Below are 26,552 nucleotides of genomic sequence, written 5' to 3'. Positions count from 1 at the left end.
ACTGCTCTTGTAGTCACAGTATTAATATGACTGCTTCAGTTAAGCTTCTGGTCAATTTTAACCCCAAGTCGTTGATGAAGGGTGTTTCAGTGATGGTAATGCTGTTGAATATCAAGGAGAGGTGGTTAGACCCTTATCTTGGTGAGGATGGGCATTGCATGACACTTCTGTAGCAGATACGTCACTTGCCATTTCTCAGTCCAAGCCTAAATGTTTCCCAGGTCTTGCTGCATGCAGACAAGGCCTACTTCATTGCACAGCGTTCAGCTTCTGTCAGGTAATCGGCGAACATCCCCACTTCTGACCTTATGAAGGGAATATCATTGATGAAGCAGTTGAAGATAGTTGTGTGGCCTTATAGGTAACTGTGGCCCCATGGCTAACAGTAGAGGCTAGACAAGCATGATGGGAGATTAAGGTAACTTCATGAAAAACACCAGAACAGTTCACTGTGAAAGTAAGAAATTAAAAATAGACTCCTGACTGAGCATGTCTGGTGTTAAGGGTCACTCGACCTTAGTAGCAGCAATGATCATAAGACAAGACTGATAAGAGGAACAATGGAAACACATGTCTCCTGTTTATATGAACCTTGGACAAATAAGCTCAGAATCATGAGGGTCTTGAACAAGGGATGAATCAAACATCCTGGAAGGTTGGAGAAAACATAAAAAAGGGACATTGGAGACATCAGTGGTGAAGACTCGAGAACCACCATCACAAAGCGAGATGAGTTCAGAACTCAAAAAAGATCTCCACTCGGAGTGAATCCATCCAGTTCATCAGGCATGGGTGTACCTAGATTCCAGTCATGAAGTTATGATGTAATGGAAACCATATTAGAGTAATGTGTTGATTCTGCACTTAACAAATAATTAAGGATTACTAATAAAGATTAAATTGTATTAGACTTTAGTTTGAGTATGTGTCCTTTGTTATTCACGCAAGTTAATGCCCTAGCATAGGAGGGTCAACAGTTGGACCTGGAACACTACCCTGAGGACAGTCATGTCCTGAGTTGAGATGATTGGTCTCCAACAACCACACAAGTCTCTTCCTTTGTGCTAGAGTTGACTCTAGCCAGGACAGTTTTCCCCACGATTCCCATTAAATTCAACTTTACTAGGGGCCATTGATGCCAAATTGGGTCAAAGGTTGCCTTGATATTAAAGGCAGTAACTCGCACTTCATTTCCAGAATTCAGTTCTTTTATCCATGAAATAATACTGTAATGAGCAGAATTGAGTGGCCCTGTTGCAACCCAAACTGAGCACTGATGATAAAGTTATCCGTGAATGGATACTGCTTACCAGCAGTGTCAATGACACCTTCCAGCACTCTGCTAATGATTGAAAGACTGATGGGTGAAATTGGTTGGATTGGATTTGCCCTATTTCTTGTTGACAGGACATACCTGTGCAATTTTCCATTGTGTTATACTTGTACTGGAACAGCTTGGCTAAGAATTGGGCTAGTTCTGGAGCACAAGTCTTCAGTACAATAGTTGGCGGATTGTCAGGGTCCAAAGTATTTTTTGTGTGCTCAGCAATTTCTCAATATTATGTGGAATGAATAAAACTGGCTGGTGGAGATCTCAGGAGGCGGCTAAGCTGGATGATCCACTTGACCAGATAAGGGTAACAGATTCCCTACCCTAAACATTATTAATGAATCAGAATCTGGTAGTTTTGTCACCATAACTGATACTCGGCTATTCCTTTCAGACTAAATTTAAATTCCACAGGTGCTACAGTTGGATTAGGATTCATGTTTCCAGATTTCTCATCCAGTAACATAACCATGATGCTATCACACCATGTGAAAGACATTCAAAAAGAATTGAAGTACATGGGGTGAAAATGGCTAGGTGAGGTTATGGAATTATGGTGAGCAGGGGAATAGGAAAGTTGATGGATTATGGGGAGCAAGTGGCTAGGTGGGGTTGAGGAATATGGTGAGAATGTGGATGGGTGGGGTTGATGGATGTGGTGAGCAAGTGGGATTAATTGAGATCCTTTACAGTGGCATTCTTTGCAGGGTTTTAAGGGCTGAATGGTCTCTCTGTAAAAATTCTTACTTTATGATAGAAAACTGACTGAAATAATAACATTAGGATATTCCAGGATCCCAAAGCATTATTTACAGTGAGTTGCACAATTCAGTGCAGCTAGTCAGCTGTAGCACTACTGATTGGTTGCAAAGTCATTGGCGATCTTAGAGAGGCAGCAGTACATGGCACTGAAGTCAACGTTAGATCAAAAGATCCTAAATAAAACCTGATGTTTTGATCAATAATACATTGCAGGCAGGGAAGGAGATAGTCAAAGCAGATTATTCAAATCAGGTTAAACTATCAGGTGAGGGAAGAGCTGAGTGAGGGAATTAGTGCAACATTTGACCAAGTGTGGCATCAAGGAGCCCGAGCAAAACTGAAGTCAATGGGAATCGGGAAAAAACAACTTTCCGCTGGTTGGAGTCATACCTAGTTTAAAGGAAGATGGTTGCAGTGGTTGGTGGTCAAACACCTCCATTCTAGGACATCCCTGCAGGAGTTCCTCAGGGTAATTTCCGAGACTCAACATCTTCAACTGCTTCATCAATGACCTTCCTTCCATCATTAGGTCAGAAATAGGAATGTTCATTGATAATTGCACAATGTTCTGTATCATTTGTAATTTTTTGGATCCTGAAACAATCCATGCCCATATCGTTACACCCAGATGAAAAGTGATAGCACTTAACTTTCCATCTCTTGGTTGGCTGCAGCTGGTGTAGTAAAAACAACATGATTGTCAATCTTGTGAGTATTTAATTGCTTAAGTGCTGTGACACACACAAAGATTTTCTTATAAGTTTTAAAAGAAATGAAATAGTGTGTATTGTCCTTAACACCAAGAGTGGTTCAGAAAATAATGGAAACACTCCATCTAATACTTACACATGCATCCAAGAGACACTGATACTCACTGTAGAAGGTTGTAAGGAGAGAGGGTAAGTTAAATTTTTTAAGAATGTCCAAATGAAAGTCAATCATATATAAATGCTGTAGTTTGATGCATTGGATGGTTTCAGGTCATGTTCTGTGATGTCTCCAGATTCTGTGCAGATAATTTAAAGTCTTGGTGGACAATGTAGGTCTTTTCCTTTGAAATCAACAGCTGTTTGGTTTATATTCAAGATACTACCTGTGGTGTTTGGCTGGTCAGATACAAGCAGGGCACATGCTTGGGGAATAGCTTGACTGGGAAAAAGGGACCATGAGTTCTCTTCTCGCTGTTACCAACTCATGGTCAGAATGACTCCGGGAAAGCAGTGACTTTTAGCACAAAGCGTTAGCTTGCTACCACACGACCTCCATTTACAAAACAGCCAGTTACTAAATATGGTCATGGCAAGCTGGGGACACCTCATCCACTTTGGCGGAGCTGTCTCCAGAGCTGGAATCCATAATCCAAAATGATTAAATTTAATGGCTCAGTCTGCACCTACCTGAAGAAACAGATTATGTCTGTAAATAGTCCAGGGGATAGGTCATTCACACTCGTTTAAGCTGATTGTCCTGGTAGGCTACTTCCAGACAGCAATTCTCCTTTCTGATAGCTTTGCAATTCGCAGTGAAGCTGTAAGTATTTGACCATTTTTGAGAACTGCTGTTTTGGTCACTTAACAATATTGTTGTCAGCCCATTCAATAGATAAAGACATTTTTAATATAAAACATGGTTTAATAACAATATGCAGCAAGACCTGGACAACATTCAGGTCAAGAGAGAAGTAACATTTTGTGCAACATAGGTGCCAGGTGATGACCACATTTGGACCGCTGATCCAAGCCTTGAACTCTTCCCCACCTCCCTCAATGCCCTAACAGCATTTGTGGGTGTACCTACATCATATGGACAGCAGAAAGTTCCAGAAGAAAGCTTACCACCATCTTCTCAAGGGCAATTAGAGAAAAACAACAAATGTTGGCCTTGCCAGTGATGCTCACCTCCTTCGAAATTTTTTAAAAATGCTGCTGAAAGCAATACACCCTTTCTTCTCTGCCAGTTCCATACCCCCATCCAACTAGTGTTCTTATTCCAAAGAAAATTGACTGGCAGTCACAAGATACTTGAAATTGAGTAATTAACTGTGATGGACTCAGGCAAATCCACCAATCTTGTGGCAAATTACCTTAACCCAAGTCACCCACATCCATCACTTTATCATTTCAAATGATAGAATAGTGCAAACTAGGTTTTTCCTGCTGATGATTTTTGGTTGGTCGCACCAGGATGCAATGGAATATGGATTCATTCAACCTCTCAAACATAATGCACAGAGCAAACAAGTCAAAGTCACTGCACTGAACCAGCACTTGATAAATATGTTGATAAAACTTGATAAAACAGAGCTGAAATATTAATACCATTTCTCTCTTATAGAGGTTATCTGACCTGCTGAGTATTTCCTGTTCTTGTTTCAGATTTCCAGCATCTGTGGTTTTTTGATATTGTAACCGCAGACAGGGACTTGGGTTTAATGCTTCCACTAAAGGTGGCACTTCCCACAATGTAGCATTCCCTCAGTACTGCACAGCCTTGGTTTTGATGAATGTGTGGCTAAAACCTATGACATTCAAACTCAAGTGGTGTAGATGCTCTGAATTGAGCTATGGCTCACATAACAATGATGAGGAGATGCCAGCGTTGGACTGGGGTAAGCACAGTAAGAAGTCTCACAACACCAGGTTAAAGGACTGGTCCTCACTCACTCACTTGATGAAGGAGCTTGAGGCTCCGAAAGCTAGTGCTGCCAAATAAACCTGTTGGACTTTAACCTGGTGTTGTGAGACTTCTTACTGTCACATTTAACAGGATGTTGCCTGGTATGGAGGGGCTTAGTTAGGAGGAGAGATTGGGTAAACTGGGGTTGTTCTCCCTGGAAAGATGGAGGATGAGGGGAGACTTAATAGAGGTGTATAAAATTATGAAAGGCATAGATAGGGTGAACGGTGGGAAACTTTTCCCCAGGTCGGTGGTGACGTTCACGAGGGGTCATAGGTTCAAGGTGAAGGGGGGGAGGTTTAACACAGATATCAGAAGGACATATTTTACACAGAGGGTGTTGGGAGCCTGGAATGCACTGCCAGGCAAGGTGGTGGAGGCGGACACACTGGGAACGTTTAAGACTTATCTAGATAGCCATATGAACGGAGTGGGAATGGAGGGATACAAAAGAATGGTCTAGTTTGGACCAGCGAGCGGCACGGGCTTGGAGGGCCGAAGGGCCTGTTCCTGTGCTGTATTGTTCTTTGTATAACAATAGCATAGAGTAACATGAAAAAGGAAATCTTGAAAAACTGTTTTCTCCCCCTCAGCTAAATCAAGATATTACTGTGGTTTTCAGAGTTATGAAAGGTTTTGAGATGAATAAGGTTGTTCCTGCCAGCTAGAACATTAGTGACAGAAACCACTCAAGGAGGCAGACTATCTTTGCCATCTCAGCCCAACCTAGAAATGGGCAATAAATGCTGGCCTTGCCAATGACATCCATGTCACAAGAATGAAAGATCAAAATTTGGGTCAGCGTTGCCTCTTAACTCTCTGGCCACCTCTCTCGCAGTATTACTGGCACTGGTGTAATGACTCCAAAAGTATAAAACCTGAGAACAGATTTTCTGGTTCTGCTGTACAAGGTACCGATCTTCATATGTGATTAGTTGCTCTCCATTAAGCCAATATTGAAGTTAGAAAGCAGACAAATGCCAGCAGTCTTGATCAGAGAAGGCTGCCTTCAACAATAAAAAAAACACTTGTATTTATACACTGCTTTTAACTTACCAAATGTGCCAAAGCATGTCACAAAATTGTCAGCAACCAAAATTTGACACTGAACCACAGGAGGAGGTATCAGGTCAGAGAAACATTTTTAGAAATGTCTTAATGAAGAAGAGAGACAAAGAGGCTCATGGACAGAATTACAAAATTTAGAGCGATGCGCAATTAATTCACACGGGAGGCTAGGACGTACCCGGGAATAAAGGCTTTTATTCACAACAAGAATAGAGCATACTGCTTAACAATACTATCCCAGACTAAGGGCTACTAGGAAGTAGCAATGACCTTTATACTCCTGTAAGAAGGCGGAGCCAAACGGAGTGCACCACAGAACAATGCTAACAGGTGGAACACCCCAACCCTAACCCCAACAGTAACAAGAGTAACATATGTACAAGTACCCATAGTGGTAACCATCTATGGTTCACCACATAGAGCTAACGTCAAGGTGACCAAAGATGAAGCAATTAAAACCAAGATGTTCTGGAGGCCAGCATTGGAGAAATACAGATATCTTGGAGGGTTGTAGAGCTGCAAAGATTAGAGCTAGAAAGGAGTCATAGAGGGATTGGAAACATGAATGAAAATTTAAAAATCCAAGTATTGTCATACCAATTGAGGTCAGCAAGCACAAGGATGGTGTGAACAGGACTTTGCTACAGGCAGACCAACCTTTTGATGAGTTCAAGTTTATTGAGGATGCAAGATGGGAGAATAGCCACGAGAGCACTGAAATAGTCATGACTAGAAGTAGTAAAAGCATGGGTGAGGAATCTAACAGAAATGAACCGAGGCAGGAATGGCCCCGACAGTCTTGATGATGGTGTGGATGTTGCAATAAACCTCAAGTCTCTGATACCCAAAATATTCCCATGAACTGAACTTTGGAAGCACTTACCTTTGTATGCAGCTTGGCCAGTTGTTTCTCTTCTATATGACTCTGGATGTACACGCGTTTCTTATACCGGAACTGCAAAAAGAAGAAAGAGAGTTACATCAGTAAGTGATGGGGAACAGATGGTGTAGCGAATCAAATACTGTCCCTTCATCGGGGAACCTGATTTTAAGTCTACCCTTTATTAAAGTTTGCCTTTTGACAGGGTTCTGGGTAATCTAGTGGGTTAGGGATTTAATTTTTATTCCTGGGACAGGATTTAATCTGAGTTTACATAAAAGATGCTTGTCTCATCCCTGGTGACATACTGAGTATAAAGTGGGGACTTGTAAGATTGCTGTTTTTTGATGAGTAAGATTGCACTTTTGAAATCTGCTAAGATGATTCACTTCATTCCTTGGCATTTCTCCATTTAAAAATCCATATCTTTAAATGGAAATTTTAATCACCAACAATGACACCATACATATTGGAAGCAGAGGAAAATCTAAATTGTCCAAACCAGTCTAACCGAGCACCCGCCTCACCAACCAAATACTTCAATAACTCTCTGCATGGCATTCAACTTGAGCAGTATCCAAATATATTTAAACTTCCCGAACAAATCACTCAGCTACCTACTGATGATGGGTCATCAACCTGAAATGTCATCTGTTTGTTCTGCTCAGATGCTGCCTGACCTGAGTATTTACAGCATTTTCTGTTTTTATTTCAGATTTCCAGCATCCACAGTATTTTGCTATAGCAATCAACTATTTTAGCTTCAGATTATTCTGCACACTAGACAGCGGGTGAGAGCCCCACAGTGTCTTTCAGTCACCTAACTGGACAGTGGTGGGCTTTGCCCGGAATCAAGGGCCACAGCAGCACCCTCCCCCCCTCTCCAAGAGCTGCCAGCCAGAGGCCAACAGCTCTCATTGAAAAGCAACAGCATGGGAAAGCAGCGGCTGCTGTCTGTACAACCCCCACCTGAGGCCTTATATCATCACTGGAACACAGGTGGGATGGAGGTTGAGGAGTGTAGATTGCAGGGAAGGAGGGGGAGGGTGGTATCAGCTACAAGAGCTGACGTCGAGTCCAGATGACCCTTTGTCAAAGCTCAATGACAAAGGGTCATCTGGACTCGAAACATCAGCCCTTTTCTCTCCTTGCAGATGCTGCCAGACCTGCTGAGATTTTCCAGCATTTTTTCTCTTTTGGTTTCAGATTCCAGCATCTGCAGTAATTTGTTTTTTTCAGGGATTCTTTGTGCTCGTCACCTGTTTTGAATTTTGATATGTATTCCACAGAAAGGATTAACCCTTCAGTTTACATCTAATTAGATTCCATATTAAGTGAAAATTTTCCTGTAAATTGATTTGCAGCATGCCAACTATAATCCTTTTCCCACACCAGACTTCAGCAATATTTTATTTCCTCTTCCTCTCTTGTTGAATGTACAGTTCCAGAGGAATGCGATATCAATGTTAATCATTCTCAAATTTGAGCCTATGTTGCAAATATCTGCAAGCTATGAAACCACAGAGGGGATCACTACCAAGCGTGCTGCCCTCAGTTGGAGCCCCTGTACAACAATAGGAAGTGTCCAGCGGGGGCTTTTAAACATGTTTCTTCATCCTGACCAGTGTTGTAGGTCCCAAGGTGTTGCTCTTCTCAGCTGTGAACCACGGGAGTGGTCTCTTTCTTGGTACATGATAAAGGGTTCTTACTGATGGGAAATTGCTGTTCGGCTGAATTATTACATAGGGTAATACATTTGGGGATGGCAAACAAGGAAAGGCACTATGAATGGTAGGAATCTGAGAGATGTATCAGGAACAGAGGGACTTAGGGGTGCATCTCCACAGATCCCTGAAAATTACAGGACAGATAAATATGGTGATTAAGAAAGCATATGGAATACTTTCCTCTATTTCTAGGACTGTTCAAATCCAGGACACAAGCCCAATCTGTTATAAAGGGGGAGGTTGATCCCCTCTGAGAACAAACACTTAGCCACTCAAAGAGGAGTAGTTCCCATTATAATCTGTTAAAAAGTGTACGAGAAGTAGTAATATCTGAGCTTCAGCAACTGCGGTTAAATCAAAACAACCACCTGAGACTCTCTCTGTAAAATCAACAAGTAACACTTTAACAGAGAACAGGTTAACTATTAACAAACCAAATAAAACACGATACTAACAGAATGCTGTTTAGATAAACACAATTCCCACTTATTTACAAAAAAAATAGAATTTTTAGTCACACTCAAAATACAACCAGGTTTGCCGTTTTCCGGAATTGTCTGTCTTCTTTTGCTATCTTCACTATCGAGATGAGGCTTTCTTTCAAGATGTAAATGCAGCTATGAGAGCCAGCCCGTTTCTCTCTCTCTCTCTCTCAGAGCTGAATTAAGCTGTCATTCAGCAGGTGTAGGTGCTCTTCTCCTCCAGTTTGCCACTGCCCCCCATTTCTTATATACCCCTGATGACAGAGAAACATCCCCACAATAAGATTGGTTTACAGGTTGCCAAAACATCAAATTCAAATCTGATAGGCTGCTGTTATTCAATGCCTAGTTTAAATTGATTGAGCAAACTTCAAAAACAGTCTGTTGCCTTGGCAACACTACTGCCTAGCCTCTCAATACAATGTCTCAGTCTGAGGAGGAGTTGTTGCCTATCTTTACTGATTGTGGTCTGTGAGTTAGGAAGTTCAGGATCCAGTCGCAGAGGGAGGTGCCAAGGCCCAGGCCACAGAGTTTGGAGTTGAGTTTCGTGGGAATAATGGTGTTGAAGGCTGAGCTGTGGTCAATAAATAGGAGTCTGACATAGGTGAGCTCGTTACCTAGGTGTTCCAGGGTTGAGTGCATGGCCAGGGAGATGACATCTGCTGTGGACCTGTTGCGGTGATAGGCAAACTGTAGTGGATCCAGGTAGTCCAGGAGGCTGGAATTGATTTGTGCCACGAGTAGCCTTTCGAAGCACTTCATAATGATGGATGTCAGAGCCACCAGACGATAGTCATTAAGGCACGCTGCTTGGTTTTTCTTCGGTACCAGGATGATGGTAATACAGGTGAATACACTAATGCTCACATGATACTGGAATTGAGTCCTTTGGATAAAGTCTGCATTCTCTGGATAGACTCAGAACAGTTCGAAGTCAGAACAGCTTCCCAAAACACCAGGGACTCTAGGCAAGCCACCAACAGCAGATTGCCCTTTCAGAAAGACCAGACCTTGCTTTCAGATAACCAGCAGAATTTCCCAAGTAAAACAGGGAGAGAGAGAAACACCTCTTTCAGCTTGCTGTCCCTTCTAAAATTCTGCAGCTAAGAACTGAAAATGAAAGAGCTCCTGTCACCTGACCTGCCAACCAGTTTTCCTCCTAACAATGCAGGGCGGCACGGTAGCACAGTGGTTAGCACTGCTGCTTCACAGCTCCAGGGTCCCGGGTTCGATTCCCGGCTCGGGTCACTGTCTGTGTGGAGTTTGCACATTCTCCTCGTGTTTGCGTGGGTTTCCTCCGGGTGCTCCGGTTTCCTCCCACAGTCCAAAGATGTGCGGGTTAGGTTGATTGGCCAGGTTAAAATTGCCCCTGAGATGCGTAGGTTAGAGGGATTAGCGGGTAAATATGTGGGGGTAGGGCCTGGGTGGGATTGTGGTCGGTGCAGACTCGATGGGCCGAATGGCCTCCTTCTGCACTGTAGGGTTTCTATGATTTCTATGATTTCTATGATAAACATCCCAGTAAAAATTAACAAACTCCGATTAAAGCAGCAATAAGAGAACATCTCCAGACAAGCCAGCAACAAATGATATCAGCTGAGGCTGTGAGCTAACAAAACACTGAAGCTGAGAGCGCTGCAGAAATCATGATTTTAAAAACTTTCTTAAGGGTACACTAACGTCACAGCTTTCATGGTTTCTGGTTGGGAAACAGATTTTCTTCTTTGTCTTCTACACACTTAAAGAAGCCTGTTACTGCTGTGGCGAACTTGTTCAGGTTGGTCACTAAGTTCTTAAACATTCACCAGTCCACTGACTCAAAGCAGTTCCATCGGAGATCATCCAATACCTTACACCAACGATGCACGACTTTCTTTATCAGATTCTCCCCTTTCAGTTTTTGCTTGTAAGGCGGGAGCAGGAGCACCACCTTATGGTCTGATTTGCCAGTGTAGAACATAGAACAGTACAGCACAGAACAGGCCCTTCGGCCCACGATGTTGTGCCAAGCTTTATCTGAAACCAAGATCAAGCTATCCCACTTCCCATCATCCTGGTGTGCTTCATGTGCCTATCCAATAACCGCTTAAATGTTCCTAAAGTGTCTGACACCACTATCACTACAGGCAGTCCATTCCACACCCCAACCACTCTCTGCGTAAAGAACCTACCTCTGATATCCTTCCTGTATCTCCCACCACGAACCCTATAGTTATGCCCCCTTGTAATAGCTCCATCCACCCGAGGAAATAGTCTTTGAACGTTCACTCTATCTATCCCCCTCATCATTTTATAAACCTCTATTAAGTCTCCCCTCAGCCTCCTCCGCTCCAGAGAGAACAGCCCTAGCTCCCTCAACCTTTCCTCATAAGACCTACCCTCCAAACCAGGCAGCATCCTGGTAAATCTCCTCTGCACTCTTTCCAGCGCTTCCACATCCTTCTTATAGTGAGGTGACCAGAACTGCACACAATATTCCAAATGTGGTCTCACCAAGGTCCTGTACAGTTGCAGCATAACCCCACGGCTCTTAAACTCCAACCCCCTGTTAATAAAAGCTAACACACTATAGGCCTTCTTCACAGCTCTATCCACTTGAGTGGCAACCTTTTGAGATCTGTGGATATGGACCCCAAGATCTCTCTGTTCCTCCACAGTCTTCAGAACCCTACCTTTGACCCTGTAATCCACATTTAAATTAGTCCTACCAAAATGAATCACCTCACATTTATCAGGGTTAAACTCCATTTGCCATTTTTCAGCCCAGCTTTGCATCCTATCTATGTCTCTTTGCAGCCTACAACAGCCCTCCACCTCATCCACTACTCCACCAATCTTGGTGTCATCAGCAAATTTACTGATCCACCCTTCAGCCCCCTCCTCTAAGTCATTAATAAAAATCACAAAGAGCAGAGGACCAAGCACTGATCCCTGCGGCACTCCGCTAGCAACCTGCCTCCAATCCGAAAATTTTCCATCCACCACCACCCTCTGTCTTCGATCAGACAGCCAGTTACCTATCCAATCGGCCAACTTTCCCTCTATCCCACACCTCCTCACTTTCATCATAAGCCGACCATGGGGGACCTTATCAAACGCCATACTAAAATCCATGTATATGACATCAACTGCCCTACCTTCATCAACACACTTAGTTACCTCCTCAAAAAATTCTATCAAATTTGTGAGGCACGACTTGCCCTTCACGAATCCGTGCTGACTATCCTGGATTAATCCGCATCTTTCTAAATGGTCGTAAATCCCATCCCCAAGGACCTTTTCCATCAATTTACCAACCACCGAAGTAAGACTAACCGGTCTATAATTACCAGGGTCATTTCTATTCCCTTTCTTAAACAGAGGAACAACATTCGCCATTCTCCAGTCCTCTGGCACTATCCCCGTGGACAGCGAGGACCCAAAGATCAAAGCCAAAGGCTCTGCAATCTCATCCCTTGCCTCCCAAAGAATCCTAAGATACATTTCATCAGGCCCAGGGGACTTATCGACCTTCAGTTTATTCAAAAGGGTGTGGGTGGGCAATTGAATAACTGATGACAGCAGCTCAAAGGACCTTGACAAGGCAGCTCCTCACAGACCACAAGTAGCCCAGAATAATATCTCGATGGCAGTCTGAGCACTGAAAGCAATGAGGAGAAATTACGAGATAGGGCTGAGGAGATATCATGGGAATGTGGGAAGGCAGGACTGAGAAATAAAATGGGCACAAAGAATTGAGGGATAGTGGGAAGGTGGTGGGTGGGGATGAGATTTATCTTGGGCCTTATGTAATCTTCACTGTATTTTAGTGTTAATTCATGAATAATTGCATAAACATACAGAAACAATCTGTCTCCTTTAATAACTTTGAGTAAAGGACTGGGATACCACAAGTGCAGCACTGTAATAGTTATTATTCTGTCTTTGTAGCAAATTAACATGAGTTAAACAAATGAGGCGGGTTTTAATTGCATACCATACAGGTTTGGCTTTGCTGTATATTGTTTCCTGCTGAGATAAGTGACATCTCCTGATAAAACATTTAATAAACTCATTGTCACAAAATAATTGAGAAAAAGGTAATAATTGTTGGTTCAGTGACAAAACAGACACTTCCTATTGAAGCTCACTGAAGCCTGATATCCATTCCTGCACCAATCCGTGCTAACTGTGAAGACAACAGAGCTGATCCCATAGCAGAGAACATTCTCTTTATTCATGGGGATGGATTTTGCCATTCCCGGGGGGGGGGGGGGGGGGGGGGCTGGCGGAAGACATACAGGATTCTCAGGGAACTTGGCAAATTAGATGCTGAGAGATTATTTCCCCTTGTGGGAGGATCTAGGACCAGAGGGCATAATCGCAGAATAAGGCGACATCCATGCCGACACTATAGTTAAGAAAGCCCATTCACTTTCTCAGAAGACGAAGGAAATTTGGCATGTCAGCTACAACTCTCACCAGCTTTTACAGATGCACCCTAGAAAGCATTCTTTCTGGTTGTATCACAGCTTGGTATGGCTCCTGCTCTGCCCAAGACCCTCAAGAAACTACAGAAGGTTGTGAATGTAGCCCAATCCATCACGCAAACCAAGCCTCCCATCCATTGACAGTCTACACTTTCAATTGCCTCGGCAAAGCAACCAGCATAGTTAAGGACCCCATGCACCCTGGACATTCTCTCTTCCACCTTCTACCGTCGGGAAAAGATACAAAAGTCTGAGGTCACGTACCAACCGACTCAAGAACAGCTTCTTCCCTGCTGCTGTCAGACTTTTGAATGGACCTGCATTAAGTTGATCTTTCTCTACACCCTAGCTATAACTGTAACACTACATTCTACATCCCCTCGTTTCCTTCTCTATGGACGGTATGCTTTGTCTGTATAACGTGCAAGAAACAATACTTTTCACTGTATGCTAATACATGTGACAACAATAAAATCAAATCAAATTTAAGACGGAGATGAGGAGGAATTTCTTCTCCCAGAGGGTAGTGAATCTGTGGAATTCTTTACTGCAAAGGGCTGTAGAGGTTGGGTTATTAACTGTGTTCAAGGATGAGATAGAATGATTTTTGATCAGTAAGGGAGTCAAGGGTTATAGGGATAAGGTGGAGTTGAGGATTATCATATCAAGTCAGTTCTGATCGCACTGAATGATGGAGCAGACTTAATGGGCCTAATGGCTTCTTCTGCTCTGATGTATTACAGTCTTTGCCTGGGTGGTGATTTCAAGATGTGGTGATGCCGGCGTTGGACTGGGGTAAACACAGTAAGAGTTTTAACAACACCAGGTTAAAGTCCAACAGGTTTATTTGGCTGACGAAGGAGCAGCGCTCCGAAAGCTAATGGCATTTGTTACCAAATAAACCTGTTGGACTTTAACCTGATGTTGTTAAAACTCTTACTGGTGATTTCAAACCCACTGCAATTTTCATGGAGTCAGGCCAGCCTAAGGCTTTAATATATTGCACTCAGGAGGTTTTGTTGACACAGTTGTGCAATGGAATCACATTTTGAATGCTTCGCGGAGCTACAAACCCACTAATCGATTCAGCTCCCAAAGGGACTGAGTTTTGTTTAAATAAACAGTTTTATAGCCACTGAAAGGGATTAAGGTTTTTTAAATGATGTATGAATGGCTTTTTATTTATTTTGACAGTTTCATGGCTTCTCGAAGACTTGACAATGCCATTATTGGACTTGAGTTCTGTCCACAGTGGACACTGGGAGAGTGCATATGGGAGGATATGGAGGCTATGGTGGGGCATTGGTGTCAGGGGTGGGGTGGGATGGGATGGCGGGGGGAGAAATGGGGGAAACGAATGGGAATGGGAGGAGCTAGATAGAGTTTGAAAATAGAACATAGAACATTACAGTGCAGTATAGGCCCTTCGGCCCTCGATGTTGCGCTGACCAGTGGAACCAATCTAAAGCCCCTCTAATCTACACTATTCCAATATCATCCATATGTTTATCCAATAACCATTTGAATGCTCTTAATGTTGACGAGTCCACTACTGCTGCAGGCAGGGCATTCCACGCCCTTACTATCTCCGAGTAAAGAACCTACCTTTAACATTTGTCCTATATCTCTCACCCCTCAATTTAAAGCTATGTCCCCTCGTGCTAGCCAACACCATCCGAGGAAAAAGGCTCTTACTATCCACCCTATCTAATCCTCTGATCATCTTGTATGCCTCTATTAAGTCACCTCTTAACCTTCTTCTCTCTAACGAAAACAACCTCAAGCCCCTCAGCCTTTCCTCATACGATTTTCCCACCATACCAGGCAACATCCTGGTAAACCTCCTCTGCACCCTTTCCAACACTTCCACATCCAGAACTGTACGCAATACTCCAAATGCGGCCGCACCAGAGTTTTGTACAGTTGCAGCATGACCTCCTGGCTCCGAAACTCAATCCCTCTACCAATAAAAGCTAACACACCGTATGCCTTCTTAACAACCCTATCAACCTGGGTGCCAACTTTCAGGGATCTATGCACATGAACACCCAGATCCCTCCGTTCATCCACACTACCAAGTATCTTACCATTAGCCCAGTACTCTGTATTCCTGTTACTCCTTCCAAAGTGAATCACCTCACACTTTTCCGCATTAAACTCCATTTGCCACCTCTCAGCCCAGCTCTGCAACTTATCTATGTCCCTCTGTAACCTGCCACTTCCCTCCGCACTGTCTACAACTCCACCGACTTTAGTGTCATCCGCAAATTTACTAATCCATCCTTCCACGCCCTCATCCAGGTCATTAATAAAAATGACAAACAGCAGTGGCCCCAAAACAGATCCTTGTGGTACACCACTAGTAACTGAACTCCAGGATGAATATTTCCCATCAACCACCACCCTCCTCTGTTTTCTTACAGCTAGCCAATTTCTGATCCAAACCACTAAATCACCCTCAATCCCATGTGTCCGTATTTTCTGCAAAAGCTTACCATGGGGAACCTTATCAAACGCTTTGCTGAAATCCATATACACCACATCAACCGCCTTACCCTAATCCACCTCTTTGGTCACCTTCTCAAAGAACTCAATAAGGTTTGTGAGGCACGACCTACTCTTCACAAAACCGTGCTGACTATCCCTAATCAAATTATTACTTTCTAGGTGACTATAAATCCTATCTCTTATAATCCTTTCCAATACTTTGCCCACAACAGAAGTAAGGCTCACCGGTCTATAATTACCAGGGTTGTCCCTACTCCCCTTCTTGAACAAGGGGACAACATTTGCTATCCTCCAGTCTTCTGGCACTGTTCCTGTAGACAATGACGACACAAAGATCAAAGCCAAAGGCTCTGCAATCTCCTCTCCAGCCCTTGCCCTTGAGAGGCAAGGGCTAGAATGCCTAATATTAATTTATAGAATTGGGCCATTGTCCTATGCAACAAATGGAGGTGGGCCTTCTAACCTGCTTGCTTCGGCACCTGCCCACCTCCATTACCGCCTTTGGAGGCGGCAGTCCTGACTTCAGCTCATTTCCACCACACAAAATAGTGTGGGCAGGCATTGCAGGGCAAGGAGGCAGCATCACAAATCAGAAAATCTCCCAACTTGCAATTAATTCCCACTTCAAAGGGGAGGTGATGACCTAGTGGTATTATCACTGGACTATTAATCCTGAAACTCAGCTAATGTTCTGGGAACCCAAGTTCGAATCCTGTCACTGCAGTTCGTGAATATGAATTCACTAAAAAATATCTGGAATTAAGAATCTACTGATGACCATGAAACAAACCATTGTGGATTGTTGGAAAAATCTAGCTGGTTCACTAATGTCTTTAAGGAAGGAAATCTGCTGTCCTTACTTGGGTCTGGCCTACACGTGACTCCAGATCCACAGCAGTGTGGTTGACTTAAATGCCCTCGGGCAACTAGGGATGGGCAATAAATGTTGGCCAGCCAGCGACACCCATGTTCCACAAATGAAAAAAGAAAATCCGCCCTCAGAGTGAAATTGAGACAGACAGTAATGATTAAGATGTCCTCCCTGATAAAGGAACTTGGGGAGCAGTGAGCTTGAAACTCTTTGAGAAGTCACATTGAACAAATGATGGTGGCTTATTGGCAGCCCGTTTTGCTTTCCACTCAATTTTCTTTTCCATAAAGTATTTGAAGCAGGCTGTCAATTCGTTACTACCCATCTCCCAGTGTGGCCATAGATTAATTTCATTCCCTCTGGGTAAAAATGAGATAGTAGCAGCTGACCCAGAACAGTTAGGCTCAAGATTCGATTGAAATTTGACCACATGTCCCATTTTAAATTTAACCAACCAACTGTCGCTACCTATTGTGCTGATAAAACAGATATCAATATTAGGCCTCTGCAATGTGGCAGTGATCCTCGGTATGACACAGGAGGAGGTGGGAGCAGCTTGCAGCAATTAGGGCAATTGTGACACTGGTAAAGTTGGGGGAGCATTGCAGGCAAGGCCCAATGTCTGCTCCACTCCATTGCTGACTCATTTTGATAAGGGTCCTTACAGTACCAATACTTGAGCACATGAATGGAGGACACCTCTGCTAAGCTGGTATGGTTTCTGTCCATTTTACACCCATAAACAGGCGCAGCACATACAAAATTCTACCCCTCTACCTTTTAACTCACTGGTCATTGGGTTTAAATTGAGCTCAGGAACACGGGATGACGGTCTTCTCTCTTTGATAGGACATTGGGTGGGGCAGGGATCAGTTTTCACCCTCTGGGATCTTATTTCAAATCTATTATGCAGACAGGTGGGGATTATTGTATCCTTTCTGATGGAAGCTGGGTCAGATACTGTCCTTTCAACTCCAGAACATGAGGCAGAGGAAGACCAAGAGGAGGATGGTGGTTGTGGAGATGACAGGAAGGACAGTTGAAGGAGACAGCACCTGGGGGATGGAATGGGTGGAGCATGGAAGATATTGGGAAGAGGTTGAAAGAAGGGATAAAAAGTGTGACTTCTTAGGTAGATGCCTGGAATGGGTACTGAAAAAGATCAAGAGGATATGACTTATTAACTGAAGTGGAATCAGAGTGTTTACAACCTTAGCATATCTAACCCTGTGATGAGCTTCTGACTATATGTTTGTGCCACCACTGCCTATTACCACATCTAAAACTTGGCTGATTGCCAGCATCCCAACTCCAGGCCTCAGCTTATAGGATGAAGAAACTCTCATTCATGCGCTAGTTACTTCTATATTTGGCTCTTCCAACACACTCCTCTCCGCCTCTCATCTTCCACACCACATAAAACTGAGGTCTAAAACTCAACTTCCCATATCCTGATTCCCAGTAAGCCCATTCACCCATCACCCGCTTTGCTTACTGACTTATATTAGCCTCTGATCTGGCAACAACTGCATTTTAAAATTTTCATCCTTGTTCTCAAATCCTTCCATGGTTCCACCCCTTCCTATTTCTGTAATCTCTGCAAACCTATAGCCCTCCAAGATAGCTGCACGCCTCTTATTTTGGCCTCTTGAGCACCCTTGATTTTAACTGTTCCACCGTGGCAGCCTTTAGTTGACAAGGATCTGGGCTAGTGGTGGAAAACCTGTGGCCCGGGGGCCACATGTGGCTCATCTGGGTTCTGAGAGCAGCCCACGAGACATTTTGTGGACCGTTGCCTACATGCAGGGTTGTACAATCCACTGATTGTCATTTTTTCTTTCCTATCGGTATGGTTGAAGTAATAGGCGTGTAAAGCAAGGGCAAGTGAAATGAGGTGCATGCTGATTGCACACAGCATCGACTGTGAATGCTGTGTGCTCCCTCTGTTTTCACAGTGTTTTTTTATTCATTCATGGTACATGGGCATTGCTGGCTGTCATGATGTGGAGATGCCGGCGTTGGACTGGGGTGAACACAGTAAGAAGTCTCACAACACCAGGTTAAAGTCCAACAGGTTTATTTGGTAGCATTTATTGCCCATCCCTTGTTGCCCTTGAAATGACAGTTGTGAGTCAACCACATTGTTGTGGCTCTGGTGTCACTAGTAGGTTAGACCAGGTAAAGACAACAGACTTCCTTTCCTAAAGGACATTAGTGAACCAGATGGATTTTTCCGACAATCAACAATGGTTTCATGGTCATCTTAAATACTTAAATTCTTAAATACTTCCTTTGGTTTTACCACTTGAAGCTGATGGCAGTTCTATTAATATATAAATGATTAAGCACTTTCTAAAACTCATTATGAAATATTTGGCATGTATTAAATGTATTCAATCCTATTCATAGGGCCATGGCTCGGCAACCAGCCCAATTTCACTGAGATAAAAGAGGGCCATTCATCCAGCCCCCTCACTAGCCTTGGTTGCCTATTGCTGACCTAGGATCTTGCATTCCCTCCTTAAACCTCCCTACTCTTTTTTAATCTCACCTTTCTCCTTAAAGATGCTCCCAAAACCTCTCTAAGAAGGTGCCAAATTTTGTTTCATCATGCTCCTAAGTACCTTGGGAAATTTCACTATTTTAATGGCATTGTTTTAAGCATAGATGTGATGACCTTCACCCAAGCCATAAAACTGTATGTATTTTAGATACTAAAAATGCACACAGGTAGGTTAGAGATGCAAGAATGGGGTGGGGGAACAAGGTCATGGCCTGTACTGAACCTTCAGATTGGCACAGCCCCATATTAAACAGTTGGAATAAATGGTTGTCTCTTCCCCACAATGAGTGCCACCCACTCTCACCCCACCAATACCTTGCAGGCTTGCACTGCAAGAAAAGAATTTGGTCTGGCTAACACAGCAGCATGCAAAGGGGGTTCCTTCACCTGCAAGTATTCTTGATCAGCCTGTGCTCAAGCACCTTCACCTCTGAGTCAAAAAGACATGGGATTCATGCCTCCCTGTAGAGACTGGAGAACATAATCTAACATGACACTCAACTGCCTGTATTGCACTATTTTTTGGAGAAATGTTAAACCTTTTCAGGTGGATGTAAAAATCACATGGTCCTCCTGGAACAAGAGCAAGGAGATCTGCTTGGTATTCTTGTCAATATTTCTTCCATACCTAATAAAACTGAAACAGATTAACTGGTCATGTATCTTATTGCTGCATGTAGGAGATGTACTGTGCATAAATTGGTTGCCGAATTTCATACACTACAGCAGTTACTACTCTTCAGAAGTATTTAATTAATTGTAAACTGCTTTGGGATATCCAAAGGAGCAGTACCAGAAACAAAAGCACAGTTCCAGAAGCACGCAAGAGACAAATCAAATACCTCTAGGTATGGTATGGGGGTGTCAGGTGGTGTCGGGTATTCTCGGAGCAGACGTTCTTCATCCAGAAACTTCCCCACCCTCCCATTGTATGCTGGTTGAAAGAGCCCATAGTTTAGTACATCCTTCAGTGTCTGGTTGAGTGTGCACAGAATCCGTTGCTTAGACACCCACACTGGAGCATCAAGGTTGAACCTCATACATTTCTGTAAAACAGAAGATGCAAAGAGTTAATGAGTAGCTCACTTTTCAGCAGATTTCTCCACCCAACACCACAGTCACACAATATTGTCCTCATCCGCACAATCTCACTCTCCACATTCCATGCCATTTGAGTTAGTTGCCCTTCAGCAGTTCATCAATTTTCCAGACCGCAGAGAGTTATTGTGGCCAAGTCTACATTGGTCAGGTGGGGTAGAATAACTAAACTCACTGTATTCCTCACTGAACATAAAGACACACAGATATTGTTGAACTTATCACAGGCAAGCACAGCAAGCTGATATTAGTCAGCTGTGCAGGAGTCAGTGACACACAGATCAGTCACTGACTTTACCCATGGTGCTCTCATCCCAAACTCTCCTGTAAATTCCTTGGGTGTCAAATCAAGTAATTGAAATCTGTTTGCTTAAAATACAGCATATCAGTGAATTGGACTCTGGCTGTACACGGTTGATCCAGAAAGAACTCTTCCAGTGTAGACAATAAAAACAAACAAAATTTACTCCAACTTCTAAATCAAAGAAAAGGTTTAATAAAGAAACTTCATTACTTCAAACTTGGGGCCTCACCCTGGGCCATTCCAAGTTCTCCACAATTCCCAACACATTCTAATTTATACTGAGTCAGCTGGTCAGTTGATCATCACATCATTCTGTCATTGGTTACATAGTTTACTGGGTCAGCTGACCATTACAGCTTGTTACCATTGGTCACATTACAACAGATCCAATGTTATCACCGGTTACGACATTCTAACAGATTCTCTTTATTTTTTTAAATAATTTAAGACAACCATCCTCCAGTATTCTTAATAACTTTTCATACCTGCACCCCTTTCAGTAAGACAGTTGAATAACTGTAGATTTGCACCAATCCAGTTAAGTTTGGAAACTTCCTTGTTTTCAGTCGCTTTCCTGTTACACTTTTTGTTGAGTGAACATCATCAACATCATCAACATAACACTCAATTGGTACTTTCTTTCCCGACATGGCCATAAAAAAAAACTTTAATAATGTGTCGGGCAAATCTATCCCCATATCCAACTAAAGCTAAGGTTTCAGCCGCCAATGTACTTTTGGCTACCCTTTTTATTTTCTTTGCTTCCCAAGGGGCAACATTTTCCTTCGTTTCTTACCAAGAATATTATGAATCTGGCAACGCCCAAATGTCCATCTGGTAGATTGGCATGTGAAGCATCACTAAACACAACTAATTTCATGTCTTCATGTGGAGATTCCGGCGTTGGACTGGGGTGGGCACAGTGAGAAGTCTTACAACACCAGGTTTATTTGGTAGCACGAGCTTTCAGAGTGCTGCCCCTTCGTCAGGTCTTCCAGTTCTCCTTGTGCTGGAAATTTAATTATGCATTCCTCTAATTTTAGCTTTTTTAAAGTATTAGTAGCCTGCAAAATCTCTCTATCTGAGGCGCGCCTCAACATATTACTTAGCTCCAGGACATTATAGCTCCCATCCGGTCTTGTCTGTGTGCATAGCCAATTTAGCAGTCCTATCATACTCCTCAACAATTCTGTTTCTTTTTCATTGGCCTGTTCCTCTTTTTCCATCAATCTTTCTCTCGTGATGGGAATAGGATCAATGCTGTTTAGATATCCCTGTTGACTCATTGTTACCCCGGATGTACTTTGACAGGTATCGAGACCAAGATATCGAAAAGCACCAGCTTCTTGACTCCCTACTTTAAATTCTGTTTCCAGCTTCTCAATTATTTTTTTTCAAACTCTTCTGTGCCACCCATAGGAAATCATCCACATGCATTCTAAAAATTCCTGCTGAGTTTCCTTTAGCCTTCCGGTAAAACATTGCTGGATCTGCTTTTAACTGGACACAGCCAGTCTTCAGCAATATAGACCGTACAAGAAATGCTAAACCCTTCATGCATCACTTAACCCATATACGCATTTGTTCAATTTCCACAAATATCCCTGTGTATTACCTGCTTCTTAGGGCGGCCTCAACAAACTTTTCTTTGAAATATTTTGTCCTGCAGAAATGTTGCCTTGATATCTATTGATTTACACATCCAATTATTGGATGCTAGAAAAGTGAAAAAAAATTTCAGTGTCACTTTCCCTGCTGTGGGTGAATCGACCCTAATGTCTCTCCCATCCAAATGCTCCTCATACCCACAGGCTACTAATCTAGCTTTAGTTTTATACGTCCTATCTTGCAAAACCCACCTATGGGACAAAGCAGGCTGCCCTTTCTCTGGTACCTCGGTGTACACCCCAAACTCTTTCCAACTGTCCAGCTCACTTTGTTTGGCCTCTCTTAATTGCTCAAGCTCCATTTTGTTGGCAGTTATCAACACTTCCCAATTATCGTTTTGATTCCTAGCCTTCCTCGTTAAACTCCGACCTCTACTGCCATGTCTGTTTCTGTCAGGGCTGCTACTCTCAAACTACTGGTCTCTGTTGACACAACTTCGGTCATAGATTTGAGAGTTTTTCCTGGGTTCACGAATGCTTACTGTCTCATCCTCATGACTTAGATCTCACTTTTTTTGCTTCCATCTCTCCAACCCATTTTCCTAATCTATTGCTTTGGCTTCTTGCCCTCGCTCTTGGATGTTGAGCCAGTGTTTATACTTTCCTGCTTTCCCGACTTTAGTGGCATCCCTCCACTTCGGGTATGTGTGATACTACTGTACCTACTTTGGGTAGCCGAACCTTTGAAGTAACAGCTTCATCCCCTGGTACTTTGTTGATCATCACATTCTAAGAACATAAGAACATAAGAAATAGGAGCAGGCGTAGGCCATCTAGCCCCTCGAGCCTGCCCCACCATTCAATAAGATCATGGCTGATCTGAAGTGGATCAGTTCCACTTACCCGCCTGATCCCTATAACCCCTAATTCCCTTACCAATCAGGAATCCATCTATCCGTGATTTAAACATATTCAACGAGGTAGCCTCCGCCACTTCAGTGGGCAGAGAATTCCAGAGTTTCACCACCCTCTGAGAGAAGAAGTTCCTCCTCAACTCTGTCCTAAACCGACCCCCCTTTATTTTGAGGCTGTGCCCTCTAGTTCTAGTTTCCTTTCTAAGTGGAAAGAATCTCTCCATCTCTACCCTATCCAGCCCCTCCATTATCTTATAGGTCTCTATAAGATCCCCCCTCAGCCTTCTAAATTCCAACGAATACAAACCCAATCTGCTCAGTCTCTCCTCATAATCAACACCCCTCATCTCTGGTATCAACCTGGTGAACCTTCTCTGCACTCCCTCCAAGGCCAATATATCCTTCTGCAAATAGGGGGACCAATACTGCACACAGTATTCCAGCTGCGGCCTCACCAATGCCCTGTACAGATGCAGCAAGACATCTCTGCTTTTATATTCTATCCCCCTTGCGATATAGGCCAACATCCCATTTGCCTTCTTGATCACCTGTTGCACCTGCAGACTGGGTTTTTGCGTCTCATGCACAAGGACCCCCAGGTCCCTCTGCACAGCAGCATGTTGTAATTACTTTCCATTTAGATAATAATCCAATTTGCTATTATTTCTTCCAAAGTGAATACCTCGCATTTGTTAACCTTATACTCCATCTGCCAGATCCTCGCCCACTCACTCAGCCTGTCCAAATCTCTCTGCAGACCTTCTACGCCCTCCACACGATTCACTTTTCCACTTATCTTTGTGTCGTCTGCAAACTTTGTTACCCTACTCAGTCCCCTCCTCTAGATCGTCTACATAAATGGTAAATAGTTAAGGCCCCAGTACCGATCCCTGCGGCACGCCACTAGTTACCATCCGCCAACCAGAAAAGCACCCATTTATTCCGACTCTCTGCTTCCTGTCGGATAGCCAATCCCCAATCCACGCTAACACCCTACCCCCAACTCTGTGTGACCATATCTTCATCAGCAACCTTTTGTGAGGCACCTTATCAAACGCCTTTTGGAAATCCAAAAACACCGCATCCACCGGTTCCCCTCCGTCAACCACACTAGTCAAAGCTTCATAAAAATGCAACAAGTTCGTCAAGCACGACTTTCCCCTCATGAATCCATGCTGCATCTGCTTAATCAAACCATTCTTATCCAGATGGCCTGCTATTTCTTCTTTAATGATGGATTCCAGCATTTTCCCAACTACAGATGTTAAGCTAACCGGCCTGTAGTTACCCGCCTTTTGTCTATTTCCTTTTTTAAACAGCGGCGTAACATTAGCCGTTTTCCAATCCACCGGCACTACCCCAGAATCCAACGAATTTTGATAAATAACCACTAACGCATCCGCTATTACCTCTGACATTTCTTTCAGTACCCTGGGATGCATTCCATCCGGGCCCGGGGACTTGTCCACCTTCAGTCCCGTTAGTCTACCAAGCACTGCCTCCCTGGTAATATTAATTGTATTGAGTACCTCTCCTCCTACCAACCCGCTATCGTTAATATTCGGTAAACTATTTGTGTCTTCCACCGTGAAGACCGACACAAAAAACGTATTTAAAGTTTCAGCCATTTCCTCATTTCCCACTATTAAATCCCCCCTCTCGTCCTCCAAGGGTCCAACATTCACTCTTGCCACTCTATTCCTTTTTATATATTTGTAAAAGCTTTTACTATCATTTTTTATATTTAGAGCTAGCCTAGCTTCATAACCTATCTTTCCTTTCTTCATCGCTTTCTTAGTCGTTCTTTGTTGTTTCTTAAAGTTTTCCCAATCTTCCGATTCTCCACTATTTTTGGCCACTGTGTACGCATCGGTCTTTAATTTAATACTCTCCTTAATTTCCTTCGTTATCCACGGCTAGTTATCCGTTTTTTTACAGCCCTTCTTTATCACCGGAATATATTGTTGCTGAGTACTGAAACGGATCTCCTTAAAAATCCTCCACTGTTCCTCAGCTGTCCTACCTACCAGTCTGCTCTCCCAGTCCACCTTAGCCAATTCAGCCCTCATCCTATCGTACTTCCCTCTGTTCAAACAGAGGACAGTGGTATGGGACCCTACTTTCTCCTCTTCCATTTGTATCAGAAATTCGACCATATTGTGATCACTTGACCCAAGAGGGTCCTTCACAAGAATATCCTTAATTCTACCTACCTCGTTACACATTACCAGATCTAAGATAACTCGTTCCCTTGTCGGTTCTGTAACATACTGTTCAAGGTAACTATCCCGACAGCATTCTAAGAACTTTTCCTCCATCCCACCCCTTCCAACTTGAGTCAGCCAATCAATATGCAGGTTGACGTCCCCCATGATTATTGCCGTTCCGTTTTTGCACGCATCCATTATTTGCTTGTTTATAGCCTTCCCCACCTCAACATTATTATTTGGGGGCCTATAGACCACACCTACTAGTGTTTTTCTCCCCCTACTATTCCTTATCTCTATTCCACGTTTTATTCCTTAGAGCCTATGTCATCCCTCACTACTACCCTGATATTATCTTTTATTAACAGAGCTACCCCACCACCTTTTCCTTCCTGTCTATTCTTCCTAAATGCCTGATACCCCTGGATATTCATCTCCCAGTCCTGGTCTCCGTGCAGCCACGTTTCTGTAATGGCCACTAGATCATACCCATTAGTGCTGATTTGCACCATCAACTCATTAACTTTGTTCCAAATGCTTCTTGCATTCAGGCAAAGTGTCTTTATTCCAGCTTTTATCTGGACCCGATTTGATGAAACGCTATCAACCTCTCCCTCGCCCTCTACTCCTTTAACTACTTGAATGCCCTCATTCACTTGCACTCGCTCCCTCTCCTCTACCATTGATTTCGTAATTCCTCTTACCTCTGCACCCTCCCCCCCCCCATAAATTAGCTTAAAGCCCTATCTACAGCCCTTGTGATATCATTTGCTAGGACTCTGGTCCCAGCACGGTTCAAACGGAGACCATCCCATCTATACAGGTCCCATCTGCCCAAATACTGGTGCCAATGCCCCATGATTTCAAACCCATTCCTCCCACACCAATCCTTGAGCCACGCATTCGTCTCCTTAACCCTATTAACCCTGCGCCAATTTGCGCGTGGCTCAGGTAGTAATCCAGAGATTACCACCTTGTTGGTTCTGCTTTTTAATTTGTTCCCCAGCTCTTTGTACTCCCTCTGTAGATCCTTAGTTCCTGTTTTGTCTCTGTCATTGGCACCTACATGGACTACGGCAACTGGAT

The 26,552-nt window shown here is 43.4% G+C and overlaps 1 protein-coding gene across 1 annotated transcript in view; it reads right to left on the bottom strand.

The window, feature by feature from the left end:
• The window catches only part of shank3a (SH3 and multiple ankyrin repeat domains 3a), an 832,189-nt gene that overhangs the window by 773,586 nt on the left and 32,051 nt on the right, over positions 1-26,552 (bottom strand). Inside the window, exons 2-3 of the mRNA XM_078235726.1 lie at positions 20,179-20,382; positions 6,720-6,791 (exon numbers count right to left, since the gene is read on the bottom strand). Coding sequence (XP_078091852.1) covers positions 6,720-6,791; positions 20,179-20,376 — 270 coding nt within the window. The 5' untranslated portion in view covers positions 20,377-20,382. The remainder of the gene's footprint in view (positions 1-6,719; positions 6,792-20,178; positions 20,383-26,552) is intronic.

The sequence above is a fragment of the Mustelus asterias genome, chromosome 19 (assembly GCF_964213995.1).
Source record: "Mustelus asterias chromosome 19, sMusAst1.hap1.1, whole genome shotgun sequence".
NCBI lineage: Eukaryota > Metazoa > Chordata > Chondrichthyes > Carcharhiniformes > Triakidae > Mustelus > Mustelus asterias.
This window is presented reverse-complemented; position numbering and strand designations above follow the sequence as displayed.